This window comes from Indicator indicator, chromosome 33 (assembly GCF_027791375.1).
Source record: "Indicator indicator isolate 239-I01 chromosome 33, UM_Iind_1.1, whole genome shotgun sequence".
Lineage (NCBI taxonomy): Eukaryota > Metazoa > Chordata > Aves > Piciformes > Indicatoridae > Indicator > Indicator indicator.
This window is the reverse complement of record NC_072042.1, coordinates 2,223,989-2,241,268: the sequence shown is the minus strand read 5'-3', so window position 1 is coordinate 2,241,268 and position 17,280 is coordinate 2,223,989. Positions and strand designations below refer to the sequence as shown.

At 54.8% G+C, this 17,280-nt stretch overlaps 1 protein-coding gene across 1 annotated transcript in view; it reads left to right on the top strand.

The window, feature by feature from the left end:
- The first annotated feature begins 4,641 nt into the window (after window positions 1-4,641).
- Window positions 4,642-17,280, top strand: part of PTPRU (protein tyrosine phosphatase receptor type U) — a 59,073-nt gene continuing 46,434 nt past the window's right edge. The window contains exons 1-8 of the mRNA XM_054395180.1: window positions 4,642-4,648; window positions 4,689-4,817; window positions 12,020-12,291; window positions 13,271-13,352; window positions 13,885-14,000; window positions 14,750-14,924; window positions 15,521-15,814; window positions 16,739-17,047. Coding sequence (XP_054251155.1) covers window positions 4,642-4,648; window positions 4,689-4,817; window positions 12,020-12,291; window positions 13,271-13,352; window positions 13,885-14,000; window positions 14,750-14,924; window positions 15,521-15,814; window positions 16,739-17,047 — 1,384 coding nt within the window. The remainder of the gene's footprint in view (window positions 4,649-4,688; window positions 4,818-12,019; window positions 12,292-13,270; window positions 13,353-13,884; window positions 14,001-14,749; window positions 14,925-15,520; window positions 15,815-16,738; window positions 17,048-17,280) is intronic.

Here is a 17,280-nt window from a genome sequence, read left to right as displayed (position 1 = left end):
GGCCATTTCCTCTCATCCTAACACTTGTTCCTTGGGAGAAGAGACCAACCCCCACCTGGCTCCAACCTCTTTTCAGGGAGTTGTAGAGAGCAAGAAGGTCTCCCCTCAGCCTCCTTTTCTCCATCACTTCCCCAGCAGTATTTTTAGCTGCTGAAGCTCCAGTCACACCTCCTGCGCTCATCTCGCCGCCCGGAGCTGCTGTGACCCTGGCCTCGAGCCAGCGCAGGGCTGGGGACTGGGGGCTCCTTCATTCCATCTGGTGATTTTTAGGGCACACCCAGATCTGGAGCAGCTCTGGCTGACTCTGACAGCTCCCTTCCTGCTGCTGTTAGCCTGCAGAATGGGTATAACCATCCCTGTTACTGCAGCTGAGCGTTCCAGGTCGCAGTCTCCCTGCTCTCCTTGTAAATATTTTGATGAAACCTGAAGTGTTTGAGAGCTGCTTTGGTTTTACCCCCTCTGACTTTCCACAGCTGCTGGGGCACCCACAGCCACCCACTCTGGAGCTGGGACCTTGGCATCTAAATGCTCTGCTGTTCATTTTTGTGCCACTGTTGTGATGAGGAGGAAGAACAAAAAAGAACTACTGGAGGGAGTCTGGTGCAGGGCTGCTAAGATGCTGAGGGGACTGAACATCTCTCATGTGAGGAGAGGCTGAGAGCTGGGGCTGGTTAGCCTGGAGAAGAGGCTGAGGAGGGATCTTATTAATGCTTACAAATATCTAAGGGGTGGGTGTCAGGAAGATGGGGCCAGACTCCTCTCAGTGGTAACAGGCAAACTTGAACATAGGAAGTTCCATCCAAACACAAGGAGGAACTTCTTTACTCTGAGGGTGGCAGAGCACTGGAACAGGCTGCCCAGAGAGGTTGTTGGAGACTCTCTCTGAAGACTTTCAAGACCTGCCAGGCTGGGTTCCTGTGTGACCTGCCCTAGGTGATCCTGCTCTGGCAGGAGGGTTGGACTTGATCCTCAGAGGTCCCTTCCAACCCCTAGCATTCCCTGATTCTGTGAAAAAGAGGCTGGTTGAATTTTTCCCCAACCCTACCCTTGGGCGGTAAGAGATGGCACCCAAAGCATCCCCAAAGCTCACAGAAACCAAAGCTCTGCAAAACTTCTGTTGTTTTGTCCTCGCTATACACAAATCACAGCCAGATCTGTTGGTGAGATGCAGCAGCCTGTCGAGCCACCATCATTTCCTTCCCTGGATGGGAGGGAAGGCTCAGGCTGGGAAAAGCCATAACAATAAACCTGTCCAAGGAGGAGATGGATGGACTTGGCCAGCTGTGCCTCAGCCAGCAGAGTATCTACTTCACTAATTGCATTTTAAGCTTCTGGAGCCTGGGCATCATCTCAGAGGTGGACAAGGATCCAGCCTTGGAGTGCTGGAGCAGTGGGGAAACTGAGGCATGGGACTGGTTGGTGCTGGGGGTGGCAGTGGGATGGGGGTGGTGGAGATACAGCCCAGGAGGAGGAGGAGGTGGTGGTGATGTCTCTGCTGATGTTGTTAGTGTCTGGGGAAGAGGTTATTCATAGACTCAGGATGGCTGAGGTTGGAAGGGACCTTGGAGATACCCAGTTCCAACCAGCTGCCATGGGCAGGGACACCTCCCACCAGCCCAGGTTGCTCAAGGCCTCATCCAGCCTGGCCTTGAACACCTCCAGGGAGGGGACAGCCACAACCTCCCTGGGTAACCAGTTCCAGTCTCTCCCCACCCTCACTGGAAAGAATTTCTTCCTCACCTCCATTCTCGATCTCCTCTCCTCAAGCTTCAATCCATGCAGGAATGACTTTTCCTGGGGAACCAAGGCTGTGCCAGCCTGAAATGCTGTTTGTCTCTTGCTCTGGTTTCTCAGCCCACAAAAAAAAAAAAAGATCCCCAACACAGAACAAATTCCTTCTCCCAGAATATCCCATTTCAGCAGCTCTTGGAATGAAACACTTGGGCAAATCACTTGGCACTGGGTCCCTGACAGTGTTTTATTTGGAAATTATACTTTTTTTTTTTTTCTTCCTTTCTTGCCTTCCTGGAAAATTTTGACAGATTTGTGGTGTGGGGTTTTTTTTTTTTTTTTTTCTTATTTTTTTTTTCCCTCTCCTGTTAGGAAGCACAGCCAAATTTCAGACCCTGAAGAAAGCCAACGTGTCCTGTGGGGAGAGCCAAGGCCTGGGGTCTGTGTGCGGGGGCAGAGCCGTGCGGGGGCTGGGCAGACTCCACCCTTTGGGAAGGGTTTGAAGCAAGCTGTGAGGTCTGGCTGCCTCCAGGCGTCTGAGCAGGAGGGGGGATTTGCTTTGAGCTCCTTGCAGACGAGTTGCTGGTGATGCTGAGAGGGAATAAATGGAGCTGAGCACACCCTGGTGCTGTAAAACCGAGTGCAAAGCGCAGGGAGAGCCTCAAACAGCTTCTTACGTATGAGGAGTTGGGGACGGGAGAGCCACAGAACGGTTTGGGTTGGAAAAGATCTTTGAGAGCATTGAATCCAGGCAACCAGCACCAACAACAGCACCAGAACAAAAGGAGGACACAGTCTCAAGCTGTGCCAGGGGAAGTTCAGGCTGGAGGTGAGGAGAAAGTTCTTCCCAGAAAGAGTCCCATGGAATGTGCTGCCCAGGGAGGTGGTGGAGTCACCATCCCTGGAGGTGTTCAAAAAAGGATTAGATGTGGCACTTGGAGCCAGGGTTTAGTTAGTCATGAGGTGCTGGGTGATAAGTTGGACTTGATGATCTCTGAGGTCTTTTCCAACCTTGTTGGTTTTATGATTCTATGAATCCAAACAGTCTCTAACTCGTTATCAAGTCTGGGGCTAAATCATGTCCCTCAGCCCCACCTCTGCCTCTTTTAAATACCTCCAAGGCTGGGGATTCAGCTGCTCCCTGGGCAGCCTGTGCCAGTGGTTGAGAACCCTTCCAGTGGTGAAGTTTCTTCTGATGTCCAACCTCAACCTCCCCTGGTGTGATTTGAAGCTGTTTCTTGTCCTGTCACGTTTTAACTGGGAGAAGAGACCAACCCCCACCTCTTTCCAAACCTTTCAGGGAGTTGTGGAGAGCCAGAAGGTCTCCCCTCAGCCTCCTTTTCTTTAGCTGAACAACCCCAGGTCCCTCAGCTGCTACTCTCCAGCCCCCAGCCCTGTTCTCCAGACCCTTCAACAGCTTTGTTGCCCTTCTCTGGACACACTGCAGCACCTCAGTGATCCTGGAGTGGCCAAAACTGAAGGCAGTACTCAAGGTGTGGCCTCAGCATTGCCCCGTACAGGGAGTCATCATTTTTTTCTGGGCATCTGAAGGGTTTTTTGCCAGCCTTTAGACTGCTGTTTGCTCAAGCAAGGTGTTGGAGCATCCCCCAGCACAGAGCACAACCAGTGCCAGCAGCAGCCAGGCCATTAACTGGCAAATCCCTGGGTGGCAGGGGAATTACTGATGTAATTTGGGGATAACACAGGAAAAAAATCCAGAGGGAATAATCCTCTGGCCCAGCTTTGCTTTCAGGCTGCTCCATTAGGGACTGGTTGCCTTTGTTGGTTCTGCTGGCTCAGGGCTTTGCCCTCCTCAGCCCAGGGGCTCCTGTTAATTAGCTTTGGTGGCCTGGCTCCTCTTATCCCTGGGTTTAAGGGAACAATGGGGCAGTGCTAATGAAGCGTGGGCACAGGCAAGGCCCTGAGCTCTTGGGATGAGGGACGGTGGGGGCTGGATGTGGGATGAGGGAGCTGGATGCAGGATTGGGTTGTTGGATGCAGAAAGGGAGTCTGGATGCAGGCTGGTTGTTGGGCTAACGATTGGACTTGATGATCTTAAAAGTCTTTTCCAGCCTCAGTGGTCCTATGGGAGGGCTGGGATGCAGGACGGAGGGGCTGGCATGTGGAATGAAGGAGCTGGATGCAGATTTGGGGGTCTGGATGCAGGATGCTTGTTGGGTTAATGGTTGGACTCCACGATCTTAAAGGTCTTCTCCAGTCTAAACAATTCTGTGATTCTGTCAGGGGGCTGGATGCAGGCTGGGGAGGTTGGATGTGAGATGGAGGGGCTGGATGTGGGATGAGAGGCTGGATGCAGGATAAGGGGAGCTGGATACAGGATACAGGGCTGGATGTGGGGCTGGCTGGTGTCTCAGTGTGCTGTCTCCATGGCTGCTCTGTGGGGGACAAGTGGCATCTTGGTCTTTATTTCACCCTTGCTCTTTGCAAAGGCTAAAAACCAACTCCAGACCCCCAAGAGATAAATCAAAGGGCTCAGAAGTGCCATCCCACATCTGGGGGGAGGGAGGGAGAGCAGTGCTGCATTAGTAGGGGTGTGATTGCTGCGGGTTCTTGGAGGTCCTGTCTCTGTTGTGCCAGGCAGTGGATGGACCCCTGAGAGCTCAAAGTCAAACCAGGTGCAGGGCTGAGGGCAAAGCAGGATTTTTGCAGGAGCCTTCTTTTGTGGCCACCTCAGCTGAGTGCTTGTTTCTTGGGTGAAGCCCCTGCTTTGGTGACCAACCCCTGTGGTTGTCCTGCTCCGGTGGCTGAGACCTGCCAGCTCCTTTCACTGATGGGGGAGCTGAAGGGGAGAGCTGGGGGATTAGCAGCAGCCAGGACCATGCCCTGGCTCACAGGTGCACATGGGGGGGGCTGCTGGAGGTCCCCTCGTGTTTCAGGGGACAGCACACCATGCCGGGTGTGTCAGTGGGGGCTGATGAGTCTCTCTCTCCCCACAGCTGGCTGCACCTTCGAGGAGGACAGTGACCCCAACCAGTGTGAGTACAGCCAGGGAGAGGACGATGACTTCGAGTGGGAGCTCATCCGCAGCTACATGGTGCCGCACCTGACCGCTGACCTGCCCCACGGTGAGTCCTGCTCCCTCAGGGGCCATGCTTGTCCCCTCTGGCCCCAGCCCTCCCCCTGCTCCTGTGCCCCACAGCTGGACCGTGGGGCTTCTCCTGGTTGAATTCCTGCAGGGGTTTAGGGCTGGCTTGTCCTTGGCAGCGTGGGCAGGGTGCTGCGGTGCCCACCAGGGAGGTGCAGTGAGCTGGGTCGGCCCTCAGCACAGCCAGGCAGGATGCTGCAGGGCCCTGGGTGGCACCTGGGGGCAGGGACCGTGGGGCTCTGCTGCTGCTGTGAGAGGAGGCTTTGTAACAGCACAGTGAGCACAGGGCCATGGGGTGGCTGAGGCTGCCTCTGAGCCCTGTGGCACTGCTGTGGGCAGCCTCACATCACCCCCAAGCCATGGGAAGCTTGCAGACGGGCCAGGTGTGCATTTTTGGGGTGGAAACCCAAGATCTGCAGCTTTTCTCCCTCTGCACATGACCTCTCCTATGGCTGTGGTTGCTGTCCCTGGCTAGGGGCTGTGTTGGGGATGTTCCCTCCACCTGGCATCTCCCTGCCTGTGGCAGTGGGATGGCAGCAGCTCAGCTTCCCACGCTTCCCATAGGTCTGGGAAGCATCTCTGGCGATGCCAAATTCCCCATCTGTTGTGCCAGCCAGGCTGTGCCCAGATCCAGTCATCAAGGGGCATCTTTGGAGCCACTCTGCATGCCCAGGATCTGCAACCACTGCTGGCTCTGTCCTTGCTGCTGTGCCAGCTCCTGCTGCTTCTGCAGGTCTGGGGTCTTGTGAGAAATTCCCATCTCTGGGAGGTGTGGAAATGGGGATGGAAAGGTCTTTCTGGCTCTTCAAAGTGTGGGGAAGGGCTCATGGGTGGAAGTTGGAGACATCTTCAGAGTGTCAGTAGCTATAAGGAGGAAAACACCAAGAGACTTTCTTATATTTTTTAACTTTTCCTGCTTTTAACCCCTTTTTTGTTATTTTCTGGGCCTAGCTGTTCTCTGGGAAATGGGCACAAACTGGAACCCAGGAGGTTTCTCTTGAACCTAAGGAGAAAATTCCTTGCTGTGAGGGTGCTGGAGCCCTGGAGCAGGCTGCCCAGAGTGGTTGTGGAGTCTCCTTGTCTAGAGAGATTCCAACCCCCCCCTGGCCATTGTGATCCTGGGCAAGCTGCTGTGGGTGCCCTGCTTTAGCAAGGGGTTGGACTGGATGATCTCCAGGGGTCCCTTCCAACCCCACCATGCTGGGCTTCTATGATGACCAGACTCAGGGAGCACTGCCAGTGGGGAGCTCCCATGGGGCTGGCATGGCCACCATGCCTGGGTGGCACCTCAGGACTTTGCTCTCTCCTAGCTCCACACCATGTCCTGCTGTGCCCATCTTGAGTGGTCCCTGTGCCTGTTTGCTCTGCAGGATACTCCAGGCTCGGGATGCTCCTTGTTTTTGGGACCACTGACTCCTGCCTGGCCCTGGTACTGATGCTGGGCAGAAGCAGGAGAGCTGCTTTAGAGCTGGACAGTGAAAATGACTTAGTTTTAATCAAAACTTTATTGAAAGCTTTACAGAAAACTCTTTACTGCTCCATCAATCTGCCTCTCTGGCTGTTTGTCTTCTGCCTTGTTCGTGCCAGGGCTTAATTTGGCTTTTCCCCTCCACTAACTCTCCTCTTCCTTTACCTTCTCCCCCTTCCCACTGCCTTTTCCTTCCTTCCCCATCCCTGCTGGCATGTCCTGAGCAAGTGCAGAACAACCCTTAACCTGCTGACAGTTCCCTGCTCCTCCCTTGATGATTTTCCAAATAATTGCTTTAAACAGAACCCTCTTAATTTGTGGGTGTCCTGGGGGGGCTGCCTGAGGGCAGAGAAGAGAGAAGATGAGCTGGGGATTGAGGTGCCTCCTGATGAAGGGTTTTGAGCCTGTAATTAGTTAGGTTTTCTGCTTGTTTTTTCAGCTGTAATTTCAAACCTGGTGGAGTTTGAAGCTTGGGGGCTTGCAGGGGGCTGAAGGGGCAGGGTGGAATGGGGCAGCTTGCTCTGCTTGAGGAAGGAATCATAGAATTGTTGCAGCTGGAAGAGATCTTTGAGATCATGGAGTCCAGCCTTCAACCATGGTCATTAAAGCCATGTCCCAAAGCACCCCGAGATGGGGATTTAATGATGCAGAGCTGAAGAAACAAGCTCCAGAGATGCTGGGGAAGTGGATGTGACCAGCTGAGATGGGATGCTGTGAGCATGGAGCATCACAGGGCTCAGCCTCTGGGAAGAGCATTCATCCCTGATGGTGACACCAAAGGGATGCTCATCCCCATAGCTGCTCTAAGAGAGGCTCAATGATGTTTGCTCCTGGTCTTGGGGCACCCAGTGGGTGCAGGAACCCCATTTTTGTGCAGTTTTACCCTGGTGGGGAGCTGTGTTCCCCTCCTGCTCTCCCCCTCCCCAGCAGCTCAGTGGGTGAGGAGTATTTTGCAGCACCTCTCCAGGGAGCACTTTCCAAAGGAGTCTCGTGGTCTCAGATTAAAATGAGTTTTTGTTGGAGACCAGCCAGGTTCAGGGAGCGTAGGATTTATTGGAGCAGATGCTGGCTGCTGGCCACCCGCCTCTACCTTGCCATCCCTCTTTTCTTCTTGCTTTTTGCTCACTTTGTTTTCATTTTTTCACCTCTCTTCCTTTCTTGACTTGTCTCTTTTGCACCTAAAGGCCTCTCCCTCCTTGCCATCCTGATCTTTCCAGCTCTTTCTTTCTGCAGGAGCTGTAGCAGGGAGCCAGGTAAGGCAGGCAGGAGGCTGCACCATCCCTGTGTCTGCACCAGCATCATGGAATCACAGAATCATGAAGGCTGGAAAAGCCCTCAAAGACCAGCAAGTCCAACCATCAACCCAACACCACCATGGCCACTAACCCATACCCTGTGGTGGTGGCAGATCAGCTGTTGGTGGTGGAACTCCTCCAGAAGATTCTTGTCCTGGGGGCTCGGTGTAGAAGCAGGGAGTGGTTGCTTCATTCCTGTGCTGGCTCTGATGTGTTGAGAAGATCTAGCAGAGGAGGAGGAGGAGGAGGAGGAGGAGGAGGAGGAAGCATCATCAGGGCTTCATCTTCCAGAGTGATTTCCCAGAGGCAGATGCTGTTGGAGGCAGAGCTGGTCCCCTGGCACCCCTCGGCTGGCAGTGCCGCCTTCTGCTGTCATCCCTCCTGGTGCTGCCTTCTCACACAGCTTCCATTGTTGGGGGTTTGGGATTTTTGTGTTTTTTTCTTAGGTTTATTTTTATCTCTTGGTGGTTCTGTAGGAGGAAGAACCCTGGCGAGACAGGGAAGTGGAGGTGGGGGAGTGGGTGCTTCCCTCCTCGGCTTGCTTGGCTGTTTGGGCTTGTTCCCAGAGGGATGCAGGATTGGTGGGAAGGGCAGCATGTGGGAAGAGCTGCTCCAAGCTAGGGAGAACATCCGTGGGAGCTTGTTGCTGTCTAGTTGATGGCTAAGAAGGTTATTGGAGTTATCCTGAAAGACCTCACTGGAATCCCAAAGAAGGGCTGATGGTCCCCAAAGTGGGAATATTTGGCTGGAGGACTCACACATGAGGACTCTGCTGGGAGGGGTGTGAGGATCTCTGTGCATAGCCCCTCTGGGCTGGTTCTGCAGCTCAACCCTCAGCCTCAGCTTTTGTGTAACAAAAGTGGTGGAGAGCAGCTCTGTGAAAAAAGACCTTGGGAGTCCTGGTGGACAACAGCATGACCATGAGCCAGCAATGTGCCCTTGGGGCCAAGAAGCCACTGGCATCCTGGGGTACATCAAGAAGAGTGTGGCCAGCAGGTCAAGGGAGGTTCTCCCCTCCTCTACCCTGCCCTGATGAGGCCACATCTGAAGTACTGGATCCAGTTCAAGGACAGAGAACTGCTTGAGAGGGTACAGCAGAGGGCTAGAAAGATGATTAGGGGACTGGAACATCTCTCTTGTGAAGAAAGGCTGAGGGGCTTGGGACTGTGCAACCCCTTTGACCCTTGGCTGCACCCCAAAAGGATTGAGAGGCCAGTGAGGAGCAAGTTGGTGACCTGTGGTGGGACTGTGTCCTGCAGGGTGAATGGAGGCTGCCACCCTTTTGTCACCAGTTGGCTGTTCCCACCACCTCCAGGTGAGGCTGTGGTGCCACTGTATTGGGGTGCATTAAAGAATAACAACCAAAAAACCTGACTGAAACCCAAGAATGTCCTCTGGAATAAAAGCCAAACCAACAGAAGCTGCTGAGGGACTTGATGTGGCTCTGGGCAGCCTGATCTAGTTGGAGGTGTTCCTGCTGACTGCAGGGGGGTTGGACAAGATGACCTTTGAGGGTCCCTTCCAACCTGATGCAATCTGTGTTTGTAGCCTCCAGCCACCTCTGCAAGGAGCTGCCTGTCCCAGGACCTTGGGGATGCTGTAGTGTGGGATGCAGCACTCCAGGGCAGATGCAGCACCTCAGCATGAAGACAAATCCCTCCTGCTTTTAAAAAAATCCCAACCTATACCCTGGGCTTGCAGCTGAAGCTGGGCCCAGTCACTTATGGGGGAGGAGGATATAATTAGCACGAAAGCAAGTGGTGGGAGCTGCTTTTAACGATGCAGCAACACTGGGGAGAAAATTGAGGGGAGGGAAATGGCACATGGGGGAAGCCCTGCCAGAGGAGTGATACATGGGCACGTTGCCACCCATTGGTGCCCCTTGGGTCCTGGATGACCTTGGTGGATGTTCTCCATCTTCTAGCACAACCCATCACTGGGTTAATTTTAGTCTTGCTCTTTTTATTTTGGTTCTCTGGGTTCTTGTTTTGAAAAGGAGGGGAGGGAGAAGGAAGGGGCTGTGTTTGCCAGTGAGAGCTCAGCAGGTTGAGCAGGTGGAGGTGGCTTTTGGGAGGGTTGGTGTTTGCTCTCCGTGGCATGGGGAGGGTTGGTGTTTGCTCTCCGTGCTGCCGTCGCCTGGATCGAACGGAGCCGTGATGTTAGAGCAGGAAGGATTTTGCTGGGGGAAAAGAGAGGGGAAAAAAAAACAAGAGAAGGAATATAGACATAGTGCTTTCCCCTCTGCCAGTGAAATGTGCTCAACTCCGAGAAAATAAATTGTTACCCTTTTATTTCACCCCCAATATCTGCCTGGAGGCAGCGTGGAGCAGCCACGCGGTGACAATTCTGCTTTGTGGTGCTTTCCTCTCTCCCAGCTCCCATCCCTGAAGGATGCTCTGTGGTACCCTGCACTGTCTCCCCAGCTCATCCTGTGACCCCCTGGGTGTTTCTGGGGTCCTTTGAGGCCTTTTGGGGTTACCCCTGGTGCAGCTCCCAAATGCTGGAGGGAGATGGATGGTTGCCCCCCATCCTCTGCTGCCTTCATTAGGCTTTCCTCGGTGCTGGCAGCGGTGGGAGGGAGGTGCCTGGATTCCTTCAAATTAACCAGTGGTGAAAGCTATTAATAATTGAGTGCCTACTGTCAGGAAAACAAGGGTAGAGTGGAATAAATGGCCCAGCTTTGTTACTTACAGCTTCAGCTGTTATTAAAATGGAAGGGATATTAATGATCCCCTTGCCTTTGGGGATGAGGAGGATGCAAGAGGGAGAATGCAGGTTTGGTAGGGCAGCTTCCCACCCATCCTGTGTCTCTGCTTCAAGACTATGTCAGAGAGCTCTGGGAGTTGCTGTGAAGAGCTGGACTACTGTATCCCCCCTCCTGCATCTCTCTCCTGCATCTCCTCTCCTGCATCTCCTCTCCTGCATCTCCTCTCCTGCATCTCCTCTCCTGCATCTCCTCTCCTGCATCTCCTCTCCTGCATCTCCTCTCCTGCATCTCCTCTCCTGCACCTCTCCTCCTGCACCTCCTCTCCTGCACCTCCTCTCCTGCATCCCCCCTCCTCCCTCTGGATCACCTGGGCTGCAGCACATGGGGCAGGGAATGTTGCTGCCTTTGGGATCCCCTTTGAGATTTTTATTCTGTCTGCCCTGTAAGTACAGCTTTGGGGTTGCACTGGGGCAAGCACTGGGACTCCTGTTTGGGTGCTGGTGATTTGGGGTGATGGGATGTGGGGTATCAGCAGCTGCTGGTGGTAGGGAAGGTGGGAAGCCAGTTTTGGGGCCAACAGTCCCAAAAGCTGCTGTGCTGACATCCCAGAATCCTGGAGAGCTGCAGTGCTGCTGCTCTTTAAACCACAAAGGGCTTTTTTCCCTCCTTCAGAGCATCTGCTGAGTGCAGTTCAGTCTGGGGGACAGCTGGGTGGTAAGTTGCCTGAGGGGATGGGAATGGAAATGAACTGCTTAGGGAGGTGACATGGGCACAGCTGAAGCTGGGAGCATTAAAGGAAAGTAGGTGGAGGGTCTCTGGGGCATTGAAGCTGCTACTGACCCAAGCATCCTTGGGAGACCACTTTATCCTGGGGAGAGTGGAACTGATCCTTCCCTCCTTGCCCAGCAGCCAGGTTTTGGTGTCCTACTGCTGCCCAAACTGGTATCTGGCCCTGACTTCATGCTATGTCTCTTGCTCCTGTCCTGTACTGCCCACCAGCTGTGGAGCCAGGGGGGATCATTCCATGCTCTCTCCCTCCCCTGAACAGGAGCCAGCAGTGTGCCCAGGTGGCCAAGAAGGCCAATGGCATCCTGGTCTGCATCAGGAATAGTGTGGCCAGCAGGAACAGGGAACTCATTCTGCCCTGTGCTCAGCACTGGTTAGACCACACGTTGAGTACTGTGTCCAGTTCTGGGCTCCTCAATTTAAGAAGGACATTGAGATACTTGAACATGTCCAGAGAAGGGCAACAAGGCTGGGGAGGGGTCTGGAGCACAGCCCTGTGAGGAGAGGCTGAGGGAGCTGGGGGTGTTCAGCCTGGAGAAGAGGAGGCTCAGGGGAGACCTCATTGCTGTCTACAGCTACCTGAAGGGAGGTTGTAGCCAGGTGGGGGTTGGGCTCTTCTCCCAGGCAACCAGCAGCAGAACAAGAGGACACAGTCTCAAGCTGTGCCAGGGGAAGTTTAGGCTGGAGGTGAGGAGAAAGTTCTTCCCAGCAAGAGTAATTTGCCATGGAATGTGCTGCCCAGGGAGGTGGTGGAGTCGCCATCCCTGGAGGTGTTCAAAACAAGCTTGGATGTGGCACTTGGAGCCATGGGTTAGTTGCCAGGAGGTGCTGGGTGTTAGGTAACAGGTTGGACTTGATGATCTCTGAGGTCTTTTCCAACCTGCTTGATCGATTCTGTGGCTCTGTGATTCTCCCTCGCGCCGCAGGCTCCTACCTGGTGGTGAACTCGTCGCAGCACGGCGCGGGGCAGAGAGCTCAGCTGCTGCTGGCGGCGCTGAGCGAGAACGACACTCACTGCCTGCAGTTCAGCTACTTCATGTACAGCCGCGACGGCCACAGCCCCGGCACCCTCAGCGCCTACGTCCGCGTCACCGGCGCCCCGCCGGGCAGCGCCGTCTGGAACGCCTCCGGCTCCCATGGCCGCCAGTGGCACCAGGCTGAGCTGGCTGTCAGCTTGTTCTGGCCCAGCGAGTACCAGGTGAGTCGTGGAGTCAGCTCAGAGTGCTTTGGGATGGAAGGGACCTCAGAGATCATCAGGTCCAACCCCCCTGCCAGAGCAGGATCACCCAGGGGAGTCTGCACAGGAATGCATCCAGGTGGGTTTGGAAAGCCTCCAGAGAAGGAGACTCCACAACCCCCCTGGGCAGCCTGTTCCAGGGCTCTGTCACCCTCACTGTAAAGAAGTTTCTCCTCATGTTGAAGTGAAATCTTCTCTGTTCAAGCTTGTACCTGTTGTTCCTTGTCTCATTATTTCACACCACCCAAAAGAGCCTGGTCCCCTCCACTTGCCCCCCACCCCTCAGCTATTGATAGACATTGATCAGATCCCCTCTCAGTCTTCTCTTCTCCACACTAAACATCCCCAGGGCTCTCAGTCTCTCTTCACAGGGGAGATGCTCAAGTCCCCTAAGCATCCTCCTGGCTCTCCCTTGGATTCTCTCCAGCAGTTCTCTGTCTTTCTTGAACTGGGGAGCCCAAGACTGGACTCAGCGTTCCAGGTGTGGTCTCAGCAGGGCAGAGTAGAGAGGGAGAAGAATTTCCTTAATCATCTCCTCCAACATCCCCACCATGGGCAGGGACATCTCTCAGCTAGGCTCAAGGCCTCATCCAGCCTGGCTTTGGACACCCCAAGGGAGGCATCCACAGCCTTCCTGAGCGACCTATTCCATAGTCTCACCACCCTCATACTGTAGAACTTCTTCCTCAGCTCCAGTCTAACCCTGCTCTCCCTCAGCTTCAAACCATTCCCCCTTGTCCTGTCTCTAGATACCTTCATGCACAGTCCCTCTGCAGCCTTTCTGGGGGATCCCTTCAGGTATTGGAAGGCAGCTCTAAGGTCCCCCTGGAGTCTTCTCTTCCCCAGGCTCAGTCCCAGCAGGGCCCTCTCTTGCCTGACATGGACTTCCCTTGGGTCACCTGGCTCCCCAGCAGTGGCTGACCCTCTCTTTGTGCCACAGGTGCTCTTCGAGGCGGTGGTCTCCAGCGAGCGCAAAGGTTACCTTGGCTTGGATGACATTTTGCTGCTGAATTATCCCTGCTGTGAGTGTCAGGGGATGCTGGGGAGTGGGTGGGGTGGTGGTAGGTGGTGCTGAGTTGAGCTGGGCAGCAGGGTTTGGAGAGGGTGTTCATTGGGATGGACCACTGGGGAGAGCTGATGGATCATAGACTCGTAGAATTGTTGGGGTTGGAAGGGTCCTCAAGGCTCATCCAGTTCCAACTCCCCTGCCATGGGCAGGGACACCTCACACTACAGCAGGTTGCTCAGAGCCACATCCAGCCTGGCTGCAAAAACCTCCAGGGATGAGACTTCCACCACCTCCCTGGGCAACCTGTTCCAGTGTCTCACCACCCTCATGGGGAAGAACTTCTTCCTAACATCCAATCTGAATCTATCCATTTCACGTTTTGCTCCATTCCCTCTAATCCTGTCATAGTGCAGCCTGGTGTCACCTGGGTGTCCTGTTGTCACTTGGGCTGGTAGAACTCCATCTCCTGGGTACTTTTGGGGCATCATCCCAGTGGGCTGTGGTGGGCTGTTGACAGCAGTGCCCTTGTGTGTGTTCCCTGGCAGCCAAAGCACCACACTTCTCCCGCCTGGGTGATGTGGAGGTCAACGCAGGGCAGAATGCAACCTTCCAGTGCGTGGCTGCTGGCAAGGCTGCCGAGGCCGAGAGGTTCCTCATGCAGGTGAGCAGTGGCAGTGGTGAAACCAACATCTCCACCAGCAACCCCATATGGCTGTTACTTCTGCAGTGCCTCTGTGACGCTGTTTTGGGACAAAACCACACTGGGCAGCAAGGAGAAGGGCAGGTCCTCCACACTTCTATGCAGGTGTCATTTGAGGACATGTTTGGGGGCTTTGGGTCATAGAATCACAGAATTGTTTTGGTTGGAAGAGGTCTTTCAGATCATCCAGTCCAAAGGTTCGCCCAGCACTGCCAGGTCACCACTAAACCATGGCCCTCAGCAGCACGTCTCCATGGCTTTGAAACCCCTCCAGGGATGGGGAATCCACCGCTTCCCTGGACAGCCTGGGCCAGGCTTTGATAACCCTTCTGGGGAAGAAATTGTTTCTGCTGTCCAACCTAAACTTCCCATGGTGCAACTTGAGTCCATTTCATAGAATCATAGAATCAGTCAGGGTTGGAAGGGACCACAAGGATCAGCCAGTTCCAACCCCCCTGCCATTGCCAGGGACACCTCACACAAGATCAGACTGGCCAGAGCCTCATCCAGCCTGGCCTTAAACACCTCCAGGGATGGAGCCTCAACCACCTGGCTTGGCCACCACTGTGACTTGAGCCACGACTGGATTTAACTCCACTCCCCACCACTCTTTGGACCCTACCACCCAGCCAGTTTGTGACCCAGCAGAGTCCCTCATCCAGTGCCATGCTGTGCCTGCTGCTGACATCTTCTCTCTCCCCATGGGGCAGAGGCAGAGTGGTGAGGTGGTCCCTGCTGCCTCTGTGAAGCACATCAGCCACCGGCGCTTCCTGGCCACCTTCCAGCTGGACGAGGTGTCCAAGGAGGAGCAGGACCTCTACCGCTGTGTCACTCAGTCCAGCCGGGGCTCAGGGGTCTCCAACTTTGCTGAGCTCATCGTGAAAGGTGAGTGACTTGCTGCTGCTTGCTGGGTTTCTGGGTTGGGCTATTTCTGCTCCACTCTTTGCAGAGGAAGAGGAAGGTGGGACCCTCGGGGTGGTGGGGTTTTAATGCATGGGTGGTTCAGCATAAAAGCAGGAACCTGCCTTTCCTGGTGGCCTTCAGATTGTTCCTTTTTTGATTGCAGTAGGTGGGAGTTAATTAATGATGGTGAAACTGTGCAGCACCATGCTGGGCAGTCTCATACCTTACAAAGATAATTAAGGTTTGATCAGATGAAACCCTGCTGCAGCAATTAAAGCCTCAGTAAAAGTGATAGAGGGCATGGGCTGACCTGTAAAGGCTGAGGGTTACCCTCCCATACTTTGGTGTCCATCCCCATGTCCTCTGGGCAGGGCATCTGGGTTTGTCCTGTGCTCTGCACTGGGAAGCTGTTGGGTTGGGTGTGTTTGGGAAGAGATGTTGTGGTTGACTGCAGCTAGTGGAAAAACAGAACAAAACGCTGGGAGCTGGAGACGTGCCAGTGGCTGCAGGGCTGGGGATGCTGTGGAGCTGCTTCTGGAGCAGGATGCTGCACCTGCCCCTTCTCTGCTCTCTTCCAGAGCCCCCCACACCCATTGCACCCCCGCAGCTGCTCCGGGCTGGCTCCACCTACCTCATCATCCAGCTCAACACCAACTCCATCATCGGTGACGGCCCCATCGTGCGCAAGGAGATCGAGTACCGCATGACCTCGGGGCCCTGGTCGGAGGTGCACGCTGTCAACATGCAGACCTACAAGCTCTGGCACCTGGACCCGGACACGGAGTACGAGATCAGCGTCCTGCTCACCCGGCCCGGCGAGGGGGGCACCGGCAAACCAGGGCCACCCCTCATCAGCCGCACCAAGTGTGCAGGTGAGTCACAGAGTCACGGAGCTCTTCGGGTTGGAAGGATCTTAAAGGGTGTCTGCTCCAACTGCCCTGCAGGCAGCATGGTGAGGATTGGAAGGGACCTCTGGGCGTCATCCAGTCCAACCCCCCTGCTCAAGCAGGGGCACCCACAGCAGCTTGCCCAGGATGACAATGGCCAGGGTTTGGAATCTCTTCAGACTTCACAACCTCTCTGGGCAGCCTGCTCCAGGCCTCGAGCACCCTCACACCAAAGAAGTTTCCCCTCCTGTTCAGATGGAACCTTCTGGGTTCCATTTGGTGTCCACTGCCCCTTGTCCCATCCCTGGGCACCACTGAAAAGAGTCTGGCCCCATCTTAGAATCATAGAATCAGTCAGGGTTGGAAGGCACCACAAGGCTCAGCCAGTTCCAACCCCCCTGCCATGGGCAGGGACACCTCACACTACAGCAGGCTGGCCAGAGCCTCATCCAGCCTGGCTGCAAACACCTCCAGGGATGGGGCCTCAACCACCTCCCTGGACAACCCATTCCAGGGTCTTGCCACTCTCATGGTGAAGAACTTCTTCCTTACGTCCAGCCTGAATCTCCCCACTTCCAGCTTTATTCCATTCCCCCCAGTCCTGTCACTACCTGATATCCTATCTTCTTGCCTTCTACCATTTAGCTCTTGCTGAGCTTTGCTCAGATCCCCTCTGGGGCTTCTCTTCTCCAGGCTCAACAGCCCTAGGGCTCTCAGCCTTTCCTCCTCACAGAGACGCTCCAGGCCCCTCAGCATCTCTATGGCCTCCACTGCGTTCTCTCCAGTAGTTCTCTGTCTCAACTGGGAAGCTCAAAACTGGACCCAGTATTCCTTTCCCTGCGAACAGACACAACCCCAGGAGACGTTTTGCTTCGCAACTCATCTCTCCTCACCTCTCTTCCCCTGCAGAGCCCATGAGAGCCCCCAAGGGTTTGGCTTTCTCCGAAATCCAGTCCAGGCAGCTGACTCTGCAGTGGGAGCCGCTGGGGTACAACCTGACTCGCTGCCACACCTACAGCATCTCGCTCTGCTACCGCTACCTGCTGGGCTCCGGCCACAACCAGACCTTCCGGGAGTGCGTCAAGATGGAGCGGAACACCAACCACTACACCATCAAAAACCTCCTGCCCTACAAGAACATCCACGTCAAGCTCATCCTCTCCAACCCCGAGGGCCGCAAGGAAGGCAAGGAGGTGATATTCCAGACGGATGAGGACGGTGAGTCGTAGAATCCTAGAACTGTCAGGGTTGGAAGGGACCTCAAGGATCAGCCAGTTCCAACCCCTGCTGCTGTGGGCAGGGACACCTCACACTAGAGCAGGTTGCTCACAGCCACATCCAGTCTGGCTGCAAAAACCTCCAGGGATGAGGCTTCCAACACCTCCCTTGGCAACCTCTTCCAGTGTCTCACTACCCTCATGGTGAAAAACTTCTTCCTAAAAGCCAATCTG